Source organism: Carcharhinus amblyrhynchos, chromosome 10, assembly GCF_965287045.1.
Source record: "Carcharhinus amblyrhynchos chromosome 10, sCarAmb.v2.hapA, whole genome shotgun sequence".
Lineage (NCBI taxonomy): Eukaryota > Metazoa > Chordata > Chondrichthyes > Carcharhiniformes > Carcharhinidae > Carcharhinus > Carcharhinus amblyrhynchos.
This window is the reverse complement of record NC_137333.1, coordinates 30,677,171-30,702,317: the sequence shown is the minus strand read 5'-3', so window position 1 is coordinate 30,702,317 and position 25,147 is coordinate 30,677,171. Positions and strand designations below refer to the sequence as shown.

The window sequence follows — 25,147 nt, the reverse complement described above, 5'->3', positions numbered from 1 at the left end:
AACTCCATGACGAATATTTACCATCAACCACCACCCTCTGTCTCCTATCTGCTAGCCAATTCCTGATCCAATTCCCTAGATCACCCCCAATCCCATACATCTGCATTTTCTGCAGAAGCCTACCATGGTGAACCTTATCAAACGCCTTACTAAAATCCATATACACCACGTCAACTGCCTTACCCCTATCCACCTCTTTGGTCACTTTCTCAAAGAACTCGATAAGGTTAGTAAGGCACGACCTACCCGCTACAAAACCATGCTGACTGTCTCTAATCAATTCATTACTCTCCAAATAACTATAAATCCTGTCTCTAATAATCCTTTCCAAAACCTTACCCACCACAGAAGTAAGACTCACCGGTCTATAATTCCCAGGGAAGTCTCTGCTCCCCTTCTTAAACAATGGGACAACATTTGCTGTCCTCCAATCTTCTGGTACTATACCAGAGACCAACGACGACCTGAAGATCAGAGCCAGAGGCTCCGCAATCACCTCTCTTGCCTCCCAGAGAATCCTAGGGTAAATCCCATCCGCACCAGGGGACCTATCTATTTTCAAACCCTCTAAAATATCCAGCACATCCCCCGTATCAACTGCAATACTATCTATTTTACACCCCTGCACCCCAGTGTCCTCCTCAGCTACATTCATGTCTCCTTGCGTGAACACCGAAAAGAAATATTGGTTCAACGCCTCTCCAATCTCCTCCGGTTCCACACACAACTTCCCTCTACTGTCTGTAACTGGCCCTAATCTTGCCCTAACCAACCTTCTGTTCTTGACATACCTGTAAAACGCCTTAGGGTTCTCCTTAATCCTATCAGCCAAAGTCATCTCATGTCCTCTTTTAGCCCTTCTTAACTCCCTCTTCAACTCCCTCCTAGCCAATCTAAAACTTTCTAATGCACTACCTAAAACTTTCTAATGCACTACCTAGTTGTTGCTTTTCCAATTAAAAATGCTGGGTAGTAATTGTGATTTATGCCAAATGATTGGTTAAGAGAGGCAAGTTACCAATGTAGAATTCAAGATTAAGCAATTGAGATTTTGTGCTTCCGGACTCAATAACAATCTATCTTTCTGTTCCTTTCTCCCTCAAGTGCTTATGTTAACTACTTAATGTGAACCTTTGCTATTTGCCTCAGCCACTCCCAGGTTTCACATTCTAACCACTTTCTGGGTAAATAGGTTTCTCCTGAATTTCCAGTTGGATTTATTGGTGTCAACCTTCTATTTAGGGTTGTCACGGACAAGGGGTGGGGTTAACTTAATCAGCCCTGATTTCTCCTTTCACTTGTCCATTAACTGAAAGATGTTTTGATTTTCTTTCCCCTGTAAAAGTAGTGATAATGTTTCTCAACTCCTCAATTTTGTTGTGATTCAATTTTATATTAATGACCCTACAGCAAAACTCAGAAGGTTGGTCTATTTGCACACACAAACTCAGGAGGAGGGATGCCAATGGCCTCCTTTTCACTTATATAGTAAAGGTGAGATAGAGAAAGAGAGCAAAGACAAAGGGAAAATAATTATTGGATGGAATTCTCTGCAAAACAAAATTGAAGTGTCATCACGACAAGAGTAATGGAGTGATTCGCACCAGTCTCTCGGGCACACTTTACACCGCATCCTCTTACAGTCATTTTGGAGAGTTGAGAGTTCAGCATAATCTTTAATTTATAGTCAATTACGTAAGTATAGAGAACTGGCTAAACTAGAATTGAGATATAGACTAACAAAAATATGGCTTTGAATTAACAGAAAAATTTAATGAAAAGCTTTAAAATGTTTAACAAAAATACGTTATATTAAAAAAAGCAAAAACTTGGGCTGGGAGCTCCATCAGTGTTTAACAAAGGAAATTAACCATAGTGTTATATTAAAAGAGGAAATTTATAATGTTGCAAAGAATAGTTGTAAGCCTCGGGATTGGGAGAATTTTAAAAACTAGCAAAAGATGACCAGAACATGGATAAAAATGGACAAAAATAGCTTGAGAATAACTAGCCAGGAATAGAGAAACAGATTAAAGGAACTTTTACAAATATATAAAAAGAATAACCAAAATAAACATTGTTCTTTAGAGGTAGAGACAAGAGAAACAGGGAAATGAAGAAAAAATAGAAATGCTGAACAAATATTTTATCTTCACAGTAGAAGATGCAATTTACCTGTCAGAAATAGAGAATTAATATGAATGGGAAACTTGAGTAATTAATAGCAGCGGAAAAAGTGATTGGAGAAACCTACGGGGCGGCCTAAATCCTGCGGTTCGAAAAGTAGCAGCTAGTTAGAATTTTCCAAAGTTCTGTAGACTCGAGGATGATCGCAGCAAGTAGGAAAATAGCAAATGTAACACTGCTATTCAAAAAAAGGAGGCAGACAGAAAAGGGAAAAGTGCTGGAATCTGTAATTTAGGAAGGCTTAACCAAATCCTTTGCTTCATCATATTCTAATTTTTTATGTCAACATGGTTTGACAAATTTATTCAACTTGTTTGAGGAGGAAGCTGGGAGGTTTGGCTAAAGGAGAGCCAGTAAGTACTACAGAAAAAAAATTGTTAGACAAGTAAGGGCCCATGGAGTTGGTAATATGCTGGCATATGTCTGGACAGGAAGCAGGGTGTAGGGATAAATGGGACAGTTTTAAATTAGTAGGCTGAAACTAGTGGAGTGTCACAAGAATAAGTGCTGGAGCTTCAGCTGTTTACAATCTATGCTGATGATTTAGACAAAGAGATGTAATGATTCCAAGTTTTTTGATGGAAAATTAGGTGGTAATCGGGGCAGGCTTGAGGGGCTAGATGGTCTACTCATGTTCCTATTTCCTATTTCTTATGTCATGTAAACTGCAAGGAAGACAGGTTGCAAAGCTAAGTGACTGGGACCAAGGTATTAAATCTAAGTTTGATAGCTCTTTGGTTGTGGAATTGAGGCATATGGGGAGAGTTGAAGCAGAAAATCAGCCATGATCTTATTGAATGGGACTGAAGGATTGTATGGTCTGCTCCTGCTCTTCCTCCTTTTGTTACTTTATTTTCTGATTGTTGCAACATCTCAGTTCTGGTATCATGCTTGGAAATCTCTGGTAGTTACAATTCTCAAGCCTGTGTAAGTTTTGAATAAACAACAATGGTTTCAACACCAATCCCTGTGGACTATCTTCCACCAGTCTGAGTAACTATCTTCAACTCCTACTCCCTGCTTTCTGTTTGATATGGATATGCCGGCGTTGGACTGGCGTAAACACAGTAAAAAGTCTAACAACACCAGGTTTTAGTCCAACCGATTTATTTGATAGTAAACGCACAAGCTTTCGGGGTTAGTCCCTTCGTCAGGTGAACCTGACGTCACCTGACGAAGGGACTAACCCTGAAAGCTTGTGCGTTTACTATCAAATAAATCAGTTGGACTAAAACCTGGTGTTGTCAGACTTTATTCTGTTGATAGCCATTTGCAATTCCACAGTCTCTGATTTTAGGCATGTGTCTGTAATATGGTATCTTATCAAAGGCCTTCTTGGAAATGCAAATATATTACATCCACCTCATTACAGCAATCATGTCCTTCCTTGGTCTTCTCTGCTCCAAGGAAAACAACCCCAATTTATCCAATCTCTCTTTATAATTAAAGCTCTCCAGCCCAGCTAACATCATGGTGAATCTCCTCTGCACCCTTTCCAACGCTATCACATCTCTACTATAATGTGGATACCAGACTACACCGTAGTTGTGGCCTAATCGACATTTTATATAGTTCAAGCACAATCTTTTAATCTCTGTATCTCAACTAATAAAGGCAAGTATGCCATATGACGACTTAACCACTTTATCTACCTGCCCTGCTACCTTAAGGTCCCAGTGTACATGCACACCAAGGCCCTTCTGATCCTTGGTGATCCAAGGATAGTGTCTTTCATCATGTATTCCCTTGCCTTGTTTGTACTGCCCATGTACATCGCCCCACACTTATCTGGATTGAATTGTATTTGCCACTGATCAACCTATCTGGCCAGCCTGCCTATATCCTCTTGTAATCTATAACCATCCTCCTCACTATTTGTCACCCCACGAATTTTTGTACTTCTCAACTTTCCTACGCTCAAGTCTAAATCACTTTTGTAAACCACAAACAGCAAGGGCCCCAACACTGATCCCTGCAGAACTCCACCGGACACAGGCTTCCAGTCAGAAAAACACCCCTGAAATGTCTCATTCACTGCTTCCTGCAACTCAACCAATTCTAGATCCAATTTGCCAAATTTCCTTGGATCCCATGGGCTCTTTGATCTTCAGTATCGGTCTCCCATTGGGACCTGATCAAAAACATTGCTGAAGTCCAAATAGATTGACTTTGTAAAGTTTTTCGTGGGCTTTTTAACGGAAATACAGCTTTAAAAGTTAAACAGGAAGTGGGCCGCGGGGTCTTCTGGGAAGGGATTTTTTACTGCACAGAGTATAAAAGGAGGGTTGCAGTAGACAGCGGGCAGCGTCGGGAGTGGGCAGTGGAGTAAGAAGGGAGCAGAGTGAGCTGTAAGGGCTTTGGCTCACAGGGCTTCGGAGAAAAGGGCAAGGTAAGTTTAAATTCTTTACTGGGTTTACAATACACTAGGTGACTGAGATGGAGGGACATATGATGTGCTGTTTCTGCATGATGTGGGAGCTGGTGGACTCCAAGCTACGTCCCAGTGAGCACGTCTGCAGTAAGTGCTGGTTGCTTGAAGAGCTCCAGCTCAAAGTAAACGAGCTAAACTCCGAGCTTCAGACACTGAGACAAATCAGGGAAGAGGATAACCTGGATAATGTCAAACCCCCTAAACTGACAAACTCCGAGGGTCAGGAACAAGAGGGGGTTGCTGAGGGGAGGAAGGAGGGGTGTGTGGGGAGGAAGGAGTGGGGTGTGGGGAGGAAGGGGGGGAGACCCAAAAGCCTCAGCCCCTGAATTTGCACAACAGGTTTGAGATTCTTGCTCCCAGTGTGGACAAGAACAAGGACTGCAAGGTGGACAAGCAAACTGCCCACAGCACAGTGGTGCAGACAGAGGAGAAAGCAGAAGTAGTAAAGAGAAATGTCATGGTAATTGGGGATAATGTAGTTAGGGGCATAGACACTTTGTGACAAGGATAAAGAATACCGAAGGGTGTGTTGCCTGCCTGGTGGTTGGGTCCAGGATGTCTCATCTGGGCTGCAGAGGAACCTGGAGTGGGAGGGTGAGAATCCGGTTGTCGTGGTTCATGTGGGTGCCAACGACGTAGGCAAAATAGGAACTAAGCATCTGCAGAGGGAGTATGATAATATGGGAACCAAATTAAGAAGCAGAAGCGACAAGGTGGTTATCTCTGGATTACTACCTGAACCACGTGCAAATTGGCGCAGGGTAAATAGGATTGAATGCGTGGCTCAAGGATTGGTGTAGGAGGAATGGGTTCGAATTTATGGGGCAGTGGTACCAGTATTGGGGCAGATGGGACCTGTTCAGATGGGATGGTCTTCGTCTGAATCGTGCTGGAACCAGAGTCCTGGCGAATCGTATAACTAGGACTGTAGATAGGGCTTTAAACTAATTAGGCGGGGGGAGGGTGCAGGGGTGGGGGAAATTACAAAATCTAAAGTAAAGGAGAGGGTATGTATGCAGGTAAATGTTGAGGATGTTCCACTAATTAAAGGAGTAGGGGGCATGAGAGAGGTTAGTAGCATTTCTACAAATAAGATCCAGATAAAGGCTGGTATAAAGATGCTTTACCTGAATGCACGAAGCATTCGGAACAAAGTGAATGAGCTGATGGCGCAAATCAGCACAAATGGATATGATCTAGTGGCCATTACGGAAACGTGGTTGCAGGGTGACAGGGACTGGGAACTGAATATCCAGGGGTATCAGGTGTTTAGGAAGGATAGGCAGGAGGAAAAGGGGGATGGGGTAGCTCTGTTAATAAAGGATAATATCAGGGCGGTAGTAAGAGAAGATATAGGCTCCAAAGAGCAAAACGTGGAATCGTTGTGGGTGGAGATAAGGAATAGTAAGGGGAGAAAGACGCTGGTGGGTGTGATCTATAGGCCCCCAGATAATAACTTTGAGGTGGGGCGGGCTATAAACAAACAAATAATTGATGCGTGTAGAAACGGAATGACGATAATTATGGGGGATTTTAATCTGCATATTGATTGGATGACCCAAGTCGGATGCGGTGAGCTGGAGGAAGAGTTCTTGGAATGCTGTCGGGATAGTTTCCTTGAACAGTATGTAACGGAACCTACAATGGAGCGGGCTATCTTAGATCTGGTACTGTGTAATGAGGCAGGTAGAATTAGGGATCTTCTTGTGAGTCTTGGGACGAGTGATCATAGTATGGTTGAATTTCTGATGCAGGTGGAGGATGAGAAAGTAGGGTCCCGAACATGTGTCCTCTGTTTGAACAGAGGGAAGTATGATAGGATGAGAGCGGAATTGGCGAGTGTAGATTGGAGGCACAGATTGGTTGGTAGGACGGCTGAGGAACAGTGGAGGATTTTTAAGGAGATCTTTTTCGGTACTCAGCAGAAATATATTCCGATGGTAAAGAAGGACTGTAGGAGAAGGGATAACCAGCCGTGGTTATCGAAGAAAATAAAGGAGAGTATTAAATTAAGAGCTGATGCATTCAGAATGGCTGAAAATAGTGGGCAATTGGATTGGGAAAGATTTAAAAAACAACAAAGAATGACTAAGAAAGTGATAAAGAAAGGAAAGATAGAGTATGAAGCTAAACTAGCTCTAAATATAAAAAATGATCGTAAAAGTTTTTACAAATATATGAAGAGGAGGAGACTGGCTAGAGTGAATGGTGGACCCTTGGAGGACAAGAGGGGGGATTTAGCGGTCGGTGGTGAGGAAATGGCTGAGGCTTTAAATAATTTTTTTGTGTTGGCCTTCACGGAGGAGGACGCAAATAGCTTGCCGGATATTAAAGATAGAAGGATGGTAGGAGATGAGGTGCTTAACGCGATTACTGTCACTAGAGAGGTAGTGCTTGATAGACTAACGGGACTGAAGGTAGACGAGTTCCCGGGACCAGGTGGAATGCATCCCAGGGTTCTGAAAGAAATGGCAGAGGTGATAGCGGATGCCTTTAGTAATTGCCCACCACGCCCCCCCTACCAATTTACAAGTCCAATTTGAGACCCAACCTTGCCCTTTTCCATAATAGTCTTGAATTTAACAGAGTTATAAACAGTGTCTGAAAAATGCTTCCCCCACTGATACTTCAACCACTTGCTCAGCTTCGTCACCTAAAATTAAGTCCAGGATTGCCTCCTCTCTTGTAGGACCTTTGCCAAGTTTAAGTTCTCTTGAATGCATTAAAAGAATTCCAGTCCTTCTAAACTTTTACACTATGACTACCCCGGTTAATGATCTGAGTGAAACCAGTCACAAGCCATAGTTTATTTTAGAAAAAACAATTATGTATTGTATATTTAAAAAATGAATGTTTAAGGAGGAGATATGAGGTAAATTTTTTACAGTAAGAAGTCTCTCAACACCAGGTTAAAAGCCAACAGGTTTATTTGGTAGCACAAGCCACTAGCTTTTGGAGTGCTGCTCCTTCATGGGGTAAGTGGGAGTTCTGTTCACGAACAGGGCATATAAAGACACAAACTCAATTTACAAAATAATGGTTGGAATGCAAGTCTTTACAGGTAATCATGTCTTAAAGGTACAGACAATGTGAGTGGAGAGAGGGTTAAGCGCAGGTTAAAGAGATGTGTATTGCCTCCTGCCAGGACAGTTAGTGAAATCTTTTTCAAGCCCACGCAAGTCGTGGGGGTTTCAGATAGTGTGATGTGAACCCAAGATCCTGGTCGAGGCCGTCCTTGTGTGCGGAACTTGGCTATCAGTCTCTGCTCAGCGACTCTGCATTGTCGTGTGTTGTGAAGGCCACCTTGGAGAACGCTTACCTGAAGATCAGAGGCCGAATGCCTGTGACCGCTGAAGTGTTCCCCAACAGGAAGAGAACACTCTTGCCTGATGACTGTCGAGCAGCGTTCATTCATCCATAGTTGTAGCGTCTGCATGGTCTCCCCAATATACCATGCCTTGGGGCATCCTTTCCTGCAGCATATCAGTGTCCTTGATGGTCACTGTCACCTCAGCACTTCGCTGTAGCACAAACTCATGGATAATGTCTCGATGCTCCACTTCCCCAGCTTCCATCCTAAACATGTTAAAGAAGCCATCCCCTGCGGGCAAGCCCTCAGTATATACAGGTCTGCTCAGATGAAGATCGCAATAGACACCTCCAGACGTTGAAAGATGCGCTCATGTGGCATACGTCGATCAACAGTTCCAATGTGCCACAGTGGAAAAACTACACCGACCTCGTCATAAGACAAACATGGGACATGGCGGACAGAGTACCCTTCCTCATCAAGTACTCCCCCTGGGCGAAGAGGCTACAACATCTTCTCAGAAACCTTCAACATGTCATTGATGAAGATGAACATCTTGCCAAGGCCATCCTCACACCCCCAATTCTTACCTTCAAACAACCGCACAACCTCAAACAGACCATTGTCTGCAGCCTTCAGGAGAACAGTAACCACGACATCATACAACCCTGCCATAGCAATGTCTGCAAGACGTGCCAGATCATCAACATGATGCCATCATCTCGCATGAGAACACCATCCACCAGGTACACGGTACATATACTTGCAACTAGGCCAGTGTTGTCTACCGGATACGTTGCAGGAAAGGATGGTCCAAGGCATGGTACATTGGGGAGACCATATAGACGCTATGACAACGGATGAATGAACACCGCTTGACAATCACCAGGCAAAAGTGTTCTCTTCCTGTTGTGGAATACTTCAGCTGTCATGAGCATTTGGCTTCTGATCTTCGGGTAAGCATTCTCCAAGGTGGCTCTCATGACACACAACAACGCAGAATCGCTGAGCTGAGACTGATAGCCAAGCTCTGCACACATGAGGACAGCCTCGACTAGGATCTTGGGTTCGTGTCACACTATCTATAACGCACACGACTTGCCAGGACAGTTAATGAAATTTTGCAAGCCCAGGCTGGAGACAATACACATCTCTCTAACCTGTGCTTAACCCTGTCTCCACTCACATTGCCTGTACCTTTAAGACTTGATTACCTGTAAAGATTTGAATTCCAGTCATTATTTTGTAAATTGAGTTTGTTTTTATATGCCCTGTTTGTGAACAGAACTCCCACTTACCTGATGAAGGAGCAGTGCTCCAAAAGCTAGTGGCTTGTGATACCAAATAAACCTGTTGGACTTTAACCTGGTGTTCTGAGATTTCTTACTGTGTTTATCCCAGTCCAATGCCGCCATCTCCACATCGTAAGTTTTTTACACAGAGGATGGTAAGTGTCTGGGACGTGTTAAGAGGAGTTTGTAGAAGCAGATGCAATAGCAATGTTTGAGGCATCTTGACAGATACATAAATAGCGCAGAGAATAGAGGTATACGGACTGCAGAGACACAAAAGATCTTCAGTTTAGAAAGACATCATGAATTGGCTAAGTGGGCCGAAGGGCCTGTTCCTATACTGTACTCTTTGTTCTGAACAAAGTTTTGGGCTTATGCATGAATTAGAAAAGATTTAACAGAATGTAACATCTGAATTCGTAAATGCATAACCAATTTGTATGTAGATTCATAGAATCCTACAGTGTAGAAGAAGGCCATTCAGCCCATCGAGTCTGCTCTGACCACAATCCCACCCAGGCTCTATCCCCATAACCCCGTGCATTTATCCTAGCTAGTCCCCCTGACACTAAGGGGCAATTTGGAATGGCCAGTCGCCTAACCCGCACATCTTTGGACTGTGTGGAAACTGGGGCACCAGGAGGAAACCCGTACAGACACAAGGGAAATGTGTAAGTTGCACACAGACGGTGACCCACACCGGGAATTGAATCCAGGTCTCTGGCACTGTGAGGCAGCAGTGCTAACCACTGTGCCACTGTGGTGCCGATTTGGAAATCAAAGGTTTACGTTAACTGATGCCGTAATGGAAGTTAAATACTTGTATGGTTGGCTCAAATTTCTCAAGAAGGCTTCCAAGTAGTTTGATCCACACCATTGTTGTGCAACATGGAATTCTATTGTAGCCAGGCCATCTGCTCATGACAATCGTATGAGTCTGTATTGGCATAATGAGGTATGACTTAAAGAGTAGACATGAAATTCTTGATGAGGTAGCACCGTTAGAACGCAAAAGCCAGGGTTAGAGCAATTGCTGCGGAGCTTAAAGTCTTACTAACTTGGAAACCTAAATTCAAATTTAGTAGGCAAATGTTAAAACAATTTCTAATCGCTTCCATCTCATATCTAGCTGGCTCTTATTGCTATCATAATCTGTCTTTTACTGTGTGGTCTTTTACAATGTGTAAATTAACAATATTTTTGACAGTACTAACTTTTTAAGATTCATTTTCCTTTATGCTGGAGTAGATATCAAGCTTCCATATTTATCAGATGTATCATGCTATGCTCTCAAGGTAGAGACTTCAAAGAGCTGCCATCCTAAATCTCTCATTTCCCATCAGTCATTTCCTGGGCATCTACATTCAGGATGGTGGAAAAGCATCTATGGCACACCAGCTGCTCTTGATGTTCTTGTCATCTAAGTTCAGTGGAATGTGGAGTTTTTCACTTCCTCCCCATGTCTGTGTGGGTTTCCTATAGCTGCTCCGGTTTATCCTGTCAGTCCAAAGATGTGCAGGTTAGGTGAATTGGTCATGCTAAATTGTCCCTTACATCTGAAGATGTGTAGGTTAGATGGATCAGCCATGATAATAGGAGAGTAAGTTTGGATAAGATGCTCTTTTGCAGATTTGGTGTAGACTCGATGGGCCAAATGGACTCCCTCTACACTTCTGTAGGGATTCTCATGGATCTGCCCATGGGTAATTCAGCAGGGATACCTGATGATGTTTGGCATGTTAGTAGAAAATGGGTAATGCGAAGATGTAAAGGTGCAGAGAGCTGCTCTTTTCACAACATCTAAACTTTTTTTTAGCTGAATAGAGAGAAATTTGTTGAGTGTATTCAGGAGGAGTTTCTCATTCAGTATGTGGATGTCCCAACTAGAGAGGGGACAAAACTTGATCTCCTTGGGAAATAAGGAAGGGCAGGTGATAGAACTGTTAATGAGGGTTCACTTTGGGACCAGTGAGCGTAATTCTGTTAGATTTAAGATAGCTATAGCGAATGATAGGTCTGGCCCAAAAGTTAAATTCTAAATTGGGGCAAAGCCAATTTTGATGATATCAGGCAAGAAGTTTCAACAGTTAATAGAGGGGAGTCTGTGGGAAGGCAAAGGAACATCTAGTAAGTGGGAGGCTTTCAAAAGTCTGTTAAGCAGTGTTCAAGGTAAGCATGTTCCTCTTAGAGTGAAGGGCAAGGCTGGTAGAAGTCGCAACCCTGGATGACTCGGGATATTGAGGCCCTGGTCAAGAAGAAGGAGGAGGCACATGATATATGTAGGCGGCTGGGATCAAGTGAATCCCCTGAAGCATGTAGGAGTAGAGTTAAGAGAGAAATCAGGAGGGCAAAAAGGGGACACAAGATTGTTTTGACAGATAAGGCAAAGGAGAATCCAAAGAGCTACTACGAATACATAAAGGGCAAAAGATTAACTCAGGAGAGAATAGGGCCTCTTAAGGATCAACAAGGTCATCTATGTGCGGATCCACAAGAGATGGGTGAGATCCTAAATGAATATTTCTCATCAGTGTTTATTGTTGAGAAAAGCATGGATGTTGGGGAACTTGCAGAAACAAATGGTGATGGCTTGAGGAATGTACATATTACACAGAAGAGGATGCTGGATGTCTTAAAGTGCATCAAGGTAGGTAAATTCCTGGGACCTGATGAAGTGTATCCCAGGACATTGTGGGAGGCTAGAGAGGAAATTGCGGGTCCCCCAGCAGAGATAATTTGAATCATCGTTAGTCACAGGTGAGGTGCCTGAAGATTGGAGGGTGGCAAATGTTGTGCCTTTGTTTAAGAAGGGCTGCAGGGAAAAGCCAGGGAGCGACAGGCCAGTGAGCCTCACATCTGTAGTGGGTAAGTTGTTGAAAGGTATTTTGAGAAACAGGATCTACAGGCATTTAGAGACACGAGGACTGATTAAGCACAGTCAGCATGGCTTTGTGAGTGGAAAACCATGTCTCATAAATTTGAGTTTTTTGAAGGGGTAACCAACAAGGTAGATAAGGGCAGTGCAGTTGATGTTGTCTGCATGGACTTCAAGTCCTTTTAGAAGGTACTGCATGGTAGGTTGTTGCATAAGGTTAAATCTCACGGGATCCAAGGTGAGGTAGCTAAATGGCTACAAAATTGGCTTGTTGACAAGCTGGAGGGTGGTTGTAGAAGGTTGTTTTTCAAGCTGGAGGCCTGTGACCAGCAGTGTGCCTCAGGGATCATTGCAGGGCCCACTGTTATTTGTCATTTATATTAATGATTTGGATCAGAATATAGGAGGCATGGTTAGTAAGTTTGCAGCTGACACCAAGATTGGTGGCATAGTGGATAGTGAAGAAGATTATCTCAGATTGCAACGGGATCTTGATCAATTGGGCCAGTGGGCTGAAGAATGTCAGAAGGAGTTTAATTTAGATAAATGCGTGGTGATGCATTTTGCTAGATTGAACCAGAGCAGGACTTACTCAGTTAATGGTAGGGTGTTGGGGAGAATTACAGAACAGAGAGATCTAAGAAAACACGTTCATAATTCCTTGAAAGTGGAGTCACAGGTGGACAGAGTGATGAAGAAGGCATTCATAATAATAATAACATAACATTCAGCAGGGTTGGTTTCATTGATAAGAACATTGAATCCAGGAGTTGGGATGTCTTGTTGAAGTTGTACAAGGCCTCAGTGTTCGGTTCTGGTCACCTCTATTATGGAAAGGATATTATTAAACTAGAAAGAGTGCAAAATAAATTTATTCAGTTGTTACCGGGACTTAATGGTTTGAATAACGAGGAGAGGCTGGATAGACTGGGACTTTTTTCTCTGGAGCGTCGGAGGTTGACGGGTGATCTGATAGAGGTCTATACGGTAATGTGGGGCATAATCAGCTAGATAGTCAATATCTGTTCCCAAAGGTAGGGGAGTCTAAAGTTAGAGGGCATAGGTTTAAGGTGAGAGGGGAGAGATACAAAGGCATCCAGAGTGGCACTTCCTTCACACAGAGGGTGGCGACTGTATGAAACAAGCTGCCAGAAGTAGTAGTTGAGGTGGGTACAATTTTATCTTTTAAAAGCATTTAGATAGTTACATGGGTAAGACGGGTATAGAGGGATATGATCCAAACGTAGCAACTGGGACGAGCTTAGGGTCTTTTCAAAAAACAAGGATAGCATGGACAAGTTGAGCTGAAGGGCCTGTTTCCATGATGTAAACATCTATGGCTCTATAATCCATTTGCGGTCGGGTGGTAGGGGGCTGTTCTCACGTGCTGTATCCACTGTGAAAACAGTCCCATTGTCAGAGACCAGCACTCAGGTAACCTATGTTGGCGAACATTTGCCATAGTTAATCAGTTGTGGCTAAGGATGTTGTGATTTTCATCTCCTTGTTTGGCACAGCTTTGTGGGCTGTAGTTTTTCTATGTTTCTATGAATGGTCATCCATTTTGAATGAGCCTCTGTAATAAGGAGAACCATGTTGCCCATAAAGGGGCCTATAAAATCAACATTGTCACATCCACAACTTGCCTAGCCATTCCGCTGAGTGCAGAAAAGCCAAGGGTGGTAACTTTTGTTGTACTTGACACTGGTCACAGTGTCTAACAAAGTCTTTGATGTCTTTATCAATTTCACACAACTCCAAGCTAATATTTTCATTTTCACCATACAGGGATGTGCATAGTGAATTCTTGTAATGGCATTGTCCAAGCAGGAGTAGGAACGACCACCCTGGCTCCCCACAACAATACTCCCTTTCTTTCCAACTCAGATCATCCTTCCTGATTTGGAAAGGTTGAAATTGCCCAGACCTGACACAATGCCAACTGTGAAGGACCAATTTTTGACTTCAGATAAAATGATCCCCTTTCCTGTCGATACTGGTAATGTGTATAGAAAGCTAACAGTGACCACAATTTCTTGGGGCACTGGTGGTGGTGGATTATTTTGTGGCAAAGGATGGCAGCTTAAAGCATCCGCATTGGCACTGTAGGTGCTTGGCTTATGTTAAAACATAGTCACGTGCCACTGTTGGGAACCAATATTGAGGGTCCAACATTGGACCGTCTTTGAAGAAATGTGGAGAATGGCTTTATCCTCTCTCAGCAGCACTATAAGTGGCTTATGGTTGTCAATTATTGTAAAGTGATGTCCATAAGTGTACTGATTAAACTTTTTCACCTTATAAGTAATAGCCAAACCTTCCTTTTCAGTCTGAGATTAGGCCCTCTGTGACTGTTAGTGTCTTCACCATCCAAGTCTAAGGGACAATACTGCCTCTGTTCTGTGGGGTGAGGCAACACAGGTCAGCACTATTTCTTATGCTGGATCAAAATGGACCAAGAGGTTTGAAGACAATGTCTTGTAACTCCTAAAAATCCTTCCTTTTGATGTTTATTCCAGTACCACCTTTGGTACACTCTGAGAAGCTAATGGAAAGGTGCCAACAATGTGGACAGGTTGGGGATAAATCATCCATAATAATTCACCTTTCCCAAGAGTAATTTAAGTTCCAATATGTTTCTGGGGGCTGGTGCCCTCTGGATTGCCTTTAACCTAAGGTTTAAGTTTATTTATTAATGTCACAAGCAGGCTTACATTAACAGTGCAATGAAGTTATTGTGAAAATCCCCTAGTTGCCACACTTCAGCGCCTGTTGAGGTACACTGAGGGAGAATTTTAGCATGTCCGATGCGCAGTCTTTCAGACTGTGGGAGGAAATCGGAGCATCCAGGGGAAACCCCTGTAGACACGGGGAGAACATGCAGACTCTGCACAGTCACCCAAGCTGGGAATCAAACCCAAGCTCCTGGTGCAGTGAGACAGCACTGCTAACCACTGTGTCATCCACTTATTGTCCATAGGATGCAGTCTTTGAGCATTGTCCCTGAATCCCAAATGTGTACTACATGGGCTTGAAATGTGTGTTTCTCTTCCTTGAGCTTCCCCTGCTTCTAATATTTTCAACACTTGCTCCAAATTTATCAAGTGGTCTTCTTCAGGAACTCCAGTAATTAATACATTTGACACTAGACAACTACCTTGGACAACCCTTGTTGTAACGAGCTTTGCATAGTATGTTGAAATTTGGCGCGTGCCGAAGATACTTCAACCGGCAGCTGGGTATATTGATATAAGCCTTTGTGGATGCAGCCTCATCGAACTTTATCTGCAGATGAGCATGTCAAGTTTCATACAAGTTAACCCTCCAGCTAATTTGGCATTCAGCTCTTCGATTTTCGGTATAGGATACCTATCCAGTCTGGCTGCTTGGTTAATGGTTATCTTATTATCTCCACATATCCGAGTTGTCTTTGACCATGATGATTGGTGACTGAGCTGATTGATATTGGTCGGTTACTGGTGCTGTTGTGATACTGAGGATCTTTCAAGGCTCTCCAGTGTAGCTGGCCAGCCTGGCTGTTGTGCTTTTTAATTCAAGGTTCCCATCCTGCTAACATGATAAATCTGCTCTCCATTGATGGAGGCAGAGGCTCCTGTATCCATCCCCATTTTTAGTGATCTGTTGTTCACAATACAATTACAATTGTGTTTGACTTGCTCACTTTAATGTTGTTTATTCTGTAAACTTCAGATTTTATTTTGGAATCATTTTCTGAACTATGCCCTGGGGTTGTATTTTTTTTGTTGGCCCTTGGTTGGCTTTTTTTGGTTCTGCATTTAATCCTAATCTGACCCCTCTAAGGTGCATTTTTAAATTTAGACCTGTCTTGGGAGTGTTTTTCCCTGCACCAAAATAACTTGGTCTGCAGACTGAATTTCTGTCCCTGTTTTGCTTGTTGCTCTTTAACTCTCAGCTTTCAGTGCCCTCCTTCCTGGTGCCATGACTCCCTGAGATTCAAATCCAGGTTGGTTGACCTTGCCTCACTATGTGCTTTATAATTCTAATGTACCTTTTCAGCGCTTCCTGTTGCCTGAGCAATCTCTGATGCTCTTACCAAGTTAAGTTCTGTCTTTGCTAATATTTTTTGTCATGTGGTGAAGTTGTTCACACCACAAACCAAATCATCTGTTAACATCTCGTTGAGTATCTTTCCGAATTCGCATTGTTCAGCTAACTGCCTTAAGTGTGCCTGCCTTGAATGCGGGTAACATTTTACCCTGGGTTTCTGAATGTCGAATTATTAATTTTTGCTACATTAGCACCAATGGTTTTGAGTGATAGTTTCCTTTGTTTAGATTTAAGATCTTAGTTTTAGATTGAGCTACATTTCTTTAAAACTTAATATAAAATTCTAACACATCATTATCACTTGTCCCTAAAGCCGCCTTTATGATGTGATTATTGATCAACTCTTTCTCAATATGCAATTCTAGATCTAAAATAGTCTGTTCTGTAGTTGGTTACTTAACATACTGTTCAGTAAAATCTATTCATGCGCAATCCAGGAATTTGTAGTCCACAGCATTAGTGCTAATTAAATTGACCGAGTTTGTTTCTAAATTGAAGTCCCCCATGTTACCCTTCTTACATGCACCTCTAATTTCCTGATTTATACCGTGACCTGTGTTATCACTTGGTGGCCTAAAAATAACTCCCACCAAAGCTGTTTGTTAGCTCTATACAAACTGATTCTACATCATGATCTTCCCATCTAAGATCCCCTCTCACTAAGATACTGACAGTCTTTATTAATTGTGCTACCCACCTCCTTTTACTTTTTGCTTAACCTTAGGAAAAAACTATAGAAAACCATAGAAAATAACAGCTCAGAAACAGGCCTTTTGGCCCTTCTCGTCTGTGCCTAAATGTTAAATACTGTTGAACATTCAGTTCTCACCTCGATCAGTAATGCAATTAGATCCTACCCGTTTACTTCCACTTATGCCATCATTTCATTTATGAATGCTGCATACATTCAGATAAAGTGCCTTTAATTATTTTATTATACTTTGATCTTATCTGATACTGGCTTTTGTTTCTGCTGTGTTGTGTAGTTGGATGGAGTAATTGTAGATTAGTTTAGAATGTTACAATTTGGTGTTTGTGAAATTGTAAATTGCTCGAATGGAAAACAGTGCATGGTCCCTTTAAAAAGTAGTGCTTTCTCTGTGCTTAGAGTTTTAAAAAAGGGTCCAGTGCACAGATAGCCAAAATTGAAACATTTGTTTTGAGGGGCCAGGCAGCAGTATTGCCAAGTCGACTGTCTGTTTTGAATTTAACTGATCAGTTTGAATTCGGCACTTAGTATTTATTGAATTTGAAATTGATGGGTTTGGCAACCTAGAACCAATCCCATTGTAGGAAATATTGATATGTCATGAGGGGTGTAAAAGACCAGGGGTGGGTGGCGACTATGAAATAAACTGGGATAGCTGCTGCCATCTATCACATCTCTCAGCTTGGCCTTTTGTTAATGGTTTAGTTAACTTGTTCACTATCAGATAAATAAAGTGTTATTTGTTGATTTTAGATTGTGTGTCAAGGAGTTATTTTGACTTAACCACAACATCGTACTTGGTTGAAGTCATAAGGTTACATTGTGGCTTCTTTTGAAGCAGTTTTTAAAAGCTGCATCTAGGCCTTTTGGCTAAGATACAAATGAGATCAAGCCTTAGAGGAGGTGCAATGCCTTCTCCAATTAGTTTGGATCATATAGATCAAGCCCAGGACAGAAGTCGAGAGGCCTGTCTTGTCAGCTTGGATTGGGAATGTCTCACTTGATGAGACTCTGAATTGAACTTTGATTAGATTGAATTGGATATATAAACAAAATCTCAGCTTTCGAGAGAGAGGGATGTGCTGGTTCTCATAGCTACGTTTATGTCTCAAGAGAAAGCACCACCTTGATAGCCAAGGTATCAAAGATAGTGAGAGAAAAATCCAGAAACAAGATTCAACAGAAAAGACCTGAAAGGTTCCAGAACCTGGTTGTAATTTAGAGAGTGACTAAAATTCTGTTTTTTTTTGTAAATGAATGAGAATTGCATTTATCGGAACAACATACATTAGAATTGTTTTATTCGGTTTGTTAATGGTTTAGTTAACTTGTTCACTATTAGATAAATAGTGTTATTTGTTGATTTTTAGAGTGTGTGTCAGGGAGTTATTTTGACTTAACCACAAAGTTGCTGAAGAACAGATCGTAATGCTATAAGCACACTTTCAACAGTGAGGTTTTTTTAACAAAGTGAGGTACTCCTCTTTGGGGGTTTTGGTGTTAGCTCTCAAGGTGGGGATCAATCTCCCTTTTATAAACGATGTCTTCCAATTTCACTTATTACACCCTACCATTTCGAGCTTTGTTTCTCTTTTTTTTGAATTCCTTCTGGTTCTTATCCCCCTGCCAAGTTAATTTAAACTCTCCCCAGTGGCATAACAATCCGTCTACAAGTGTATTGGTTCCAGTCCTGCTATGTTGCAAAATGTCCACTTGTTCAGATACCACTTGTCCCAGAGCTGGTGCCTCAAAAATCTAGAGCTCACAAGTCCCCACCTTTCATCACAACAGCCACCTGTTTATTTGCTCTATCTTCCTATTTCTATACTCATTTGCACTTGGTACTGACAGTAACCTTGGGATTGCTGTCTTTGGAGACCTGTTTCTTAAAATCTTTCCTAGCTCCCTAAAATAACTTTCAGACCTCATACCTTTTTCTAGCTATATCTTGGGTACTGATGTGGACCATAACCTCTAGCTGTTCACTGTCTTCCATAAAAATGTCCTGAAACCACTCAATGATCCCTTTGACTTGGCACAGTGGAACAACTTTTTATGTTTTATAAAAACTGAAGTGATTTTAAAACATATTTATTAGCATACATTTGTCTAAAAGTTTAATGTGACATCTCCCTTGTTATTACACACAAAATATTAGATACAGATAACTAAAAGAAGCAATGTAATTACATGTTGTAATTACTTCAGTCTCTTTCATAGCACAGATCTGTGGTTTTTGAGCTTCAGCTGGAGTGAGTCTTTTAAAACAAATTATTTCTCAGTAAGCTGAGAGGTGGCTTTTAGTTGAAAAACACAGGTAACAAACACAGGCTATCTTACTGATAGAAGGTTTATCTTTTGAATCTGTTCAATAAAAGTAATACTTGCATTGAACACATCTCACAAATTAAATAACTTTTCTATCTCTGTAATGGTAGTGTTTAAGGATAATCCAGTCTTGAGTGTAACCTTATACTGCTTAACGTTATTAAGGTCTACCTACCCAGTGTTAATGAACTTTGAGAATCCAGGCAGCAAAAATAAAAATTAAACCGGTTCTTCATCTTTGTGTGAGCTTAAAGGTCAGCAATGGGTTATTGAACCAGAAGAGGCACTAGATCTGAGCTTCATCCTGTTCCCACTCCATAGAATCCTTCAGTGCAGAAGGAGGCCATTCAGCCCATTGAATCTGCGCCACCCACAATCCCACCCAGGCCCAAACTCCATGCATTGCCCCAGCTAGCCCCCCTAACACTAAGGGACAATTTAGCATGGCCATTCCATTTAACCAGCATATCTTTGGATGTTGGAGGAAACTGGAGCACCTGGAGGACATCCATGCAGTCACGGTGAAAATGTGCAAACTTCACGCAGTCAGTGACCCAAGTGGGAATCGAGCCCAGGTCCCTGGCACTGTGAGACAGCAGTGCTAACCGCTGTGCTACCGTGCTGCCCCACTCAGCATTCAAATTTATGCTTTCCATGTGCAACTGAACAGCAAGGTATCCTGTCTACTTTTCCCTTCTTTAGCTTCAAGTTTCTTGTACAATGCAATTGAAGCCTGTATAGCTTTAGCATCATGTTAAATTTATGTTGTAAATATATGAAGTATAAACTGAATATGATGTCAGATGCTTGAACTTAATGCCATTCACCTGCCATTAGCTTCATGAGCTTTCACAGGTATCTTCTGGCATTGATCTATCATGCTTGTCCACTAATCTCTGATTAGTTGCATATTTCCAGTAATGTTCCATTTCCGGCATTCAGAGCTAAGTTGTAAAGTTTCATTATTTGAATCTATTGCACTATCAGTTATTTATGTCCAAGGCTGTTCACAAGACCTATTAACAAGAGTTGATCATGGCCATTCAGTTCAGCTGTTCTTATTCCTTAACTGGCTATTGAGCCATGGTATTTTTCACTAATGCGATTTCTATTATATTTTCACTTACTGATGAATTTGTGTACTTCAGCAAGCATCTTAATTATACGTGATTAAATGAAAACCCTAGCACAGCTCTGACAACAGTTATCTATTCATGCATTTATCCAACTTTGGCCCTTTGTTCAAGCTAACCAGCATGACCTAAGAGTTATTATCCCACTAGCCTTATTTCTGTGAAATGAAATCTTAAGCAATTCCCAGTAAAATAAACTTAGCATTAACTTTTTTTGGTATATACTGTTGTTAATATCTAATAGTCAACTACTTTTTTATTGCTTTTATAGTTGAACCTGCAATTACTGTGGGAGGTGGCCCTGAACCACTTGTAGATGGTGCCAACGAAACAGTTGCAGCAGTATGCACAGCAGCCAATGGAAAACCTGCAGCAGTTGTTTTCTGGGAAACAGATCTCATTGGAGAACAGGAGCAGACAAAGATTCCTGCCCCAAATGAAACTGTGACTGTTATAAATCGGTTCAAGATTGTTCCATCCCGATTTGTGAGGAAGAGACCGATCACCTGCATAGTGGTGCATCCACCGCTGAATACCACTACTCGAACCCCATATATCTTAGATGTACAATGTAAGTACCTGATGTGGAAGCCTGCATGTATTGTATAATTAAAGTCATGATAAGCATGAATCTAATGATCTCAGTAGGTTTGGCAAACAACATTCTCTGCTGGCATTATTTGAGTTTTCTTGCCCTTGCTCAAAATTGAAGTGTATCCAAAAGAAAAAGTAGCAAAATACAGTTAAAAATCAGTCATCCTAATTGTATTGAACATCTGTTAACTAAAAATTAGTAAGATTTTTAAATGTTCTTAAATTGTTCTGGCCACAAACTGAAGATGTACTCCTGAATCATGGTCCTTCAGGAGCCACGCGATGATGAGGATGTATCCGGCCCTCCTGTCCATGTGCACCCTTGCTCCTACATGACCACTTTCCTCTGGCTCCTCTGCAGGCTCCTTCTCGGCACATACCTAAACTTTCTCTTCATCCAAGAAAATACCTAGCAGCTCCAGACCCTCTTCTGCAACCTCTTTACCATGTTGTAGAGCCAGGTTTTTGGGGTGGGGGGAGGGGGGTGCGGGCACAGAACACCACCACTGCATGGGAGACCCTCTAGGGGTTCTAATGCAGGGCTTCACCAAAACTGTCCACGCATTAGAAATTCAGCTTGAGGATACCAATAGTCTGCTTAATCACTGCATGAGTCATAATATGTGCCTCATTGCATTGGTTCTCCATAGGAATGCGTGGCTTCTGCACATCAGTCAGACCTTGGGGGATAACCCCTGTTCCTGAGGAGCCATCCTGTAGCCTTGGATGTCCTTGAAAGTTCGGGGATCTGGAACAGGCCAAGGATGAAACTGTCTTGGATGCTCCCAGGGAAATGGGCTCACCCTGCTTTATGCTTATGGTCACAGAACAGTTGCACATTCAGGGACTGGAATACTTTTAAGTTGATGAAGGGAGTTCCCTGGTGCTATGATTGCAATTCAGTGCATTCACGCAAAGGTGCAATCAATCATACCTGTGACAGACCAGCTTCTGCCCAAATCCTGTGGATCTTTCATCCTGTCCAGCTTGGTCTGGTTTGAAATAATATAGTCCCCTGAGGTGAAGAGCGTATCTGTGACACCTCAGATGCACTTACAGGTGAATGCCTGCAAATCCTACAAAGCTTCCTAGTGGAACCCCTGGCAAGAGATAGAGAAATTAAGTGCTGCCATAACCTTCACCACACAGTGGGTGTCCTTCAGCACCACTTGGGGCCAAGTACATGGGAACATGGCAAAGGTACCTCACCATCTCCTGGGTAAGCCAAAGTTCCTGTCAGCTCAATGGAAGAGAGCCTATAACAATAGACTCTTGGCTTTCTCTATTGCCTTTGCCCTCCCTCTCTGGCTGCTGTGGCCTCCATCTGCTAATCTTGGTCTGCAAACCCTGGTCATCATAGTGACACACGTCAGCGCTGTATGTTGATGCTGGAGTCTCTCCTCCCCAACTGCTGTGATCAATATCATCGCTAGCTCCATTGCAAAATCTGTAATAAACCTGTGAGGGGAGGGAGAGACAGAATTGTTTTCCATTCATGGGTCATTGCCATGCCCTCACCCATTGGCCATCTTTACCTGGGCGCAACCAAGTTGAGAAACATTGGCTGCAGCTGTGAGCCCTTTGACCCTTGTTCCTGAGCTACCAGCTGTCAGCCATGACACTGAAAGCTGAGTTTCAGCCTTGGATTTAACACTGGATATCGGATGGTGTTAAGGGCAGTAATTCTAAAAAAAAACCAAAAACTCCTAATTCTTAAGGGTCAGTCAGTGTTAGAAACATTAATCACAGTATACAACTGGGCATAATTAGTTCTTCCTTCAGGGCTTAAGCAGGGCTTAGCAGTGCTAATAGGCACCCTGGTTATACAAGTGGAGGCCATCAAGGAGCTCATAGCTACCATTCCCTCTGTTAAGTCGCAACGTAATTATTCCTCAGCTGAAGTTAGCCAGCCCTACACCCCAAGGAGGGGGCTCCGTAGTATTATCTCAGCCACCCAGTCCATTTGACCAGCCTATATGGCACTAAACAAATCCCTCCTCTTGCCATCTATTGGCTCTTCCATCTACTCTGCCCTCAATGACCCTGTGCCACCCCCAGAGTCCCACGAATGGACTTGGTGACCACCAAGATCAATTGCAAACCCCTGACAGCTGCCCCCTTTGTGATAACTGCACCCCACAGAGCTGCCCATACTCCCTCTCCCCTTGTTTGGGCATTAAATATTTTTTTGAATGTGTTTCGTGACTTGAGTTTTTTTTTTATTAGTTTCAACTGCGTGTGAGTGATAGCTCATATAGATTGTTAGAAGTTTCTTTTTTTACCTCCACGTGGCTCCTGAGGTGTATGCACATTGGATACTGGGTCAGGGCAATGAAGGGGTCATGGTGTTTATGAATGGACATAGAACATAGAACATTACAGCGCAGAACAGGCCCTTCGGCCCACGATGTTGCGCCGACCAGTTACAAAAACAATGACCCACTAGCCTATACCAATCCCTTTTCGTCCATAAACCTATCCAGAGATCTCTTAAACGCCCCCAAACTAGACGCATTTACAACTGCAGCAGGCAGGGCATTCCAATCCTTCACCACCCGCTGGGTAAAGAACCTACCCCTGACATCCGTCCTGTAGCTACCCCCCCTTAATTTAAAGCCATGCCCCCTCGTGCTAGCTTTCTCCATCCGAGGAAAAAGGCCATCACTATCCACCCTATCTAAACCTCTAATCATCTTATATGTTTCAATAAGATCCCCTCTTAGCCGCCTTCTTTCCAACGAAAACAACCCTAAATCCCTCAGTCTCTCCTCATAGGACCTCCCCACCATACCAGGCAACATCCTAGTAAACCTCCTCTGCACCCTCTCCAACGCCTCCACATCCTTCTTGTAATGCGGGGACCAGAACTGCACACAGTACTCCAAGTGCGGCCGCACTAGAGTAGTGTACAGTTGCAACATTACACTGCGACTCCTAAATTCAATCCCCCTACCAATAAACGCCAAGACACCGTACGCCTTCTTAACAACCTTATCTACTTGATTCCCAACTTTCAGGGATCTATGTACACACACACCTAGATCCCTCTGTTCATCCACACTATTCAAAGTCCTCCCGTTAGCCCTATACTCGACACATCTGTTGCTCCTACCAAAGTGAATTACCTCACACTTCTCCGCATTAAATTCCATCCGCCACCTCTCGGCCCAGCTCTGCAACCTATCTAAGTCTCCCTGCAGACTATGACACCCTTCCTCACAATCTACCACACCTCCAATTTTGGTGTCATCAGCAAATTTACTAATCCACCCAACTATACCCTCATCCAGATCATTAATAAAAATTACAAACAACAGTGGCCCCAAAACAGATCCCTGAGGCACACCACTCGTAACTGTACTCCATGATGAATATTTACCATCCACCACCACCCTCTGTCTCCTATCTGATAGCCAATTCCTGATCCAACTTCCTAGATTACCCACAATCCCATACATCTGCATTTTCTGCAGAAGCCTACCATGGTGAACCTTATCGAACGCCTTACTAAAATCCACGTATACCACGTCAACTGCCTTACCCCCATCCACCTCTTTGGTCACCTTCTCAAAAAACTCAATAAGGTTAGTAAGGCACGACCTACCCGCTACAAAACCATGTTGACTATTTCTAATCAATTCATTACACTCCAAATAACTATAAATCCTATCCCTAATAATTTTTTCTAAAACCTTGCCCACAACAGAAGTAAGACTCACCGGTCTATAATTCCCGGCAAAGTCTCTGTTCCCCTTCTTAAACAATGGGACAACATGGAGGTAGTGTGGGGGTGTAAGGTGGCAAGGAGGTAGCATAAAGGATAGGTTGAGTGAGAGCTAAAAGCCAATCTTTAATATAACTGAGCCAAAGTCTCAGAGAACCCAAGTAGGCCTTCTAACCAGCCCGTCATGGAACTCACCTGCCTCCAAGGTAATCTTCAAAGTGCCTCAGTTGATGGTAGACCTCATTCCATTCTGCCCCATCTCCTTGGAATGAAAGTAAGTGGCAGGTGCCCTTTTATTGGAGACAGATCTGATGAGTTGACAAATTACCTGACTTAACTTCCCTAGAAATCCAGCCCTAGAGTCTCAACAGAATTAACATAAGCAAACCAGCAGCAGTGGAGAAATGACAGAAATTAATGGGCATTAAAGATTGCCAGATCCTCAGAAACAGATGGTTTCTCTTTACTGGATCTT

At 42.6% G+C, this 25,147-nt stretch overlaps 1 protein-coding gene across 1 annotated transcript in view; it reads left to right on the top strand.

Annotated features, from left to right (window-relative positions):
- Window positions 1-25,147, top strand: part of LOC145349561 (nectin-3-like) — a 213,554-nt gene that overhangs the window by 147,037 nt on the left and 41,370 nt on the right. The window contains exon 3 of the mRNA XM_080198158.1: window positions 20,626-20,925. Within this exon, the coding sequence (XP_080054284.1) occupies window positions 20,626-20,925 (300 nt within the window). The remainder of the gene's footprint in view (window positions 1-20,625; window positions 20,926-25,147) is intronic.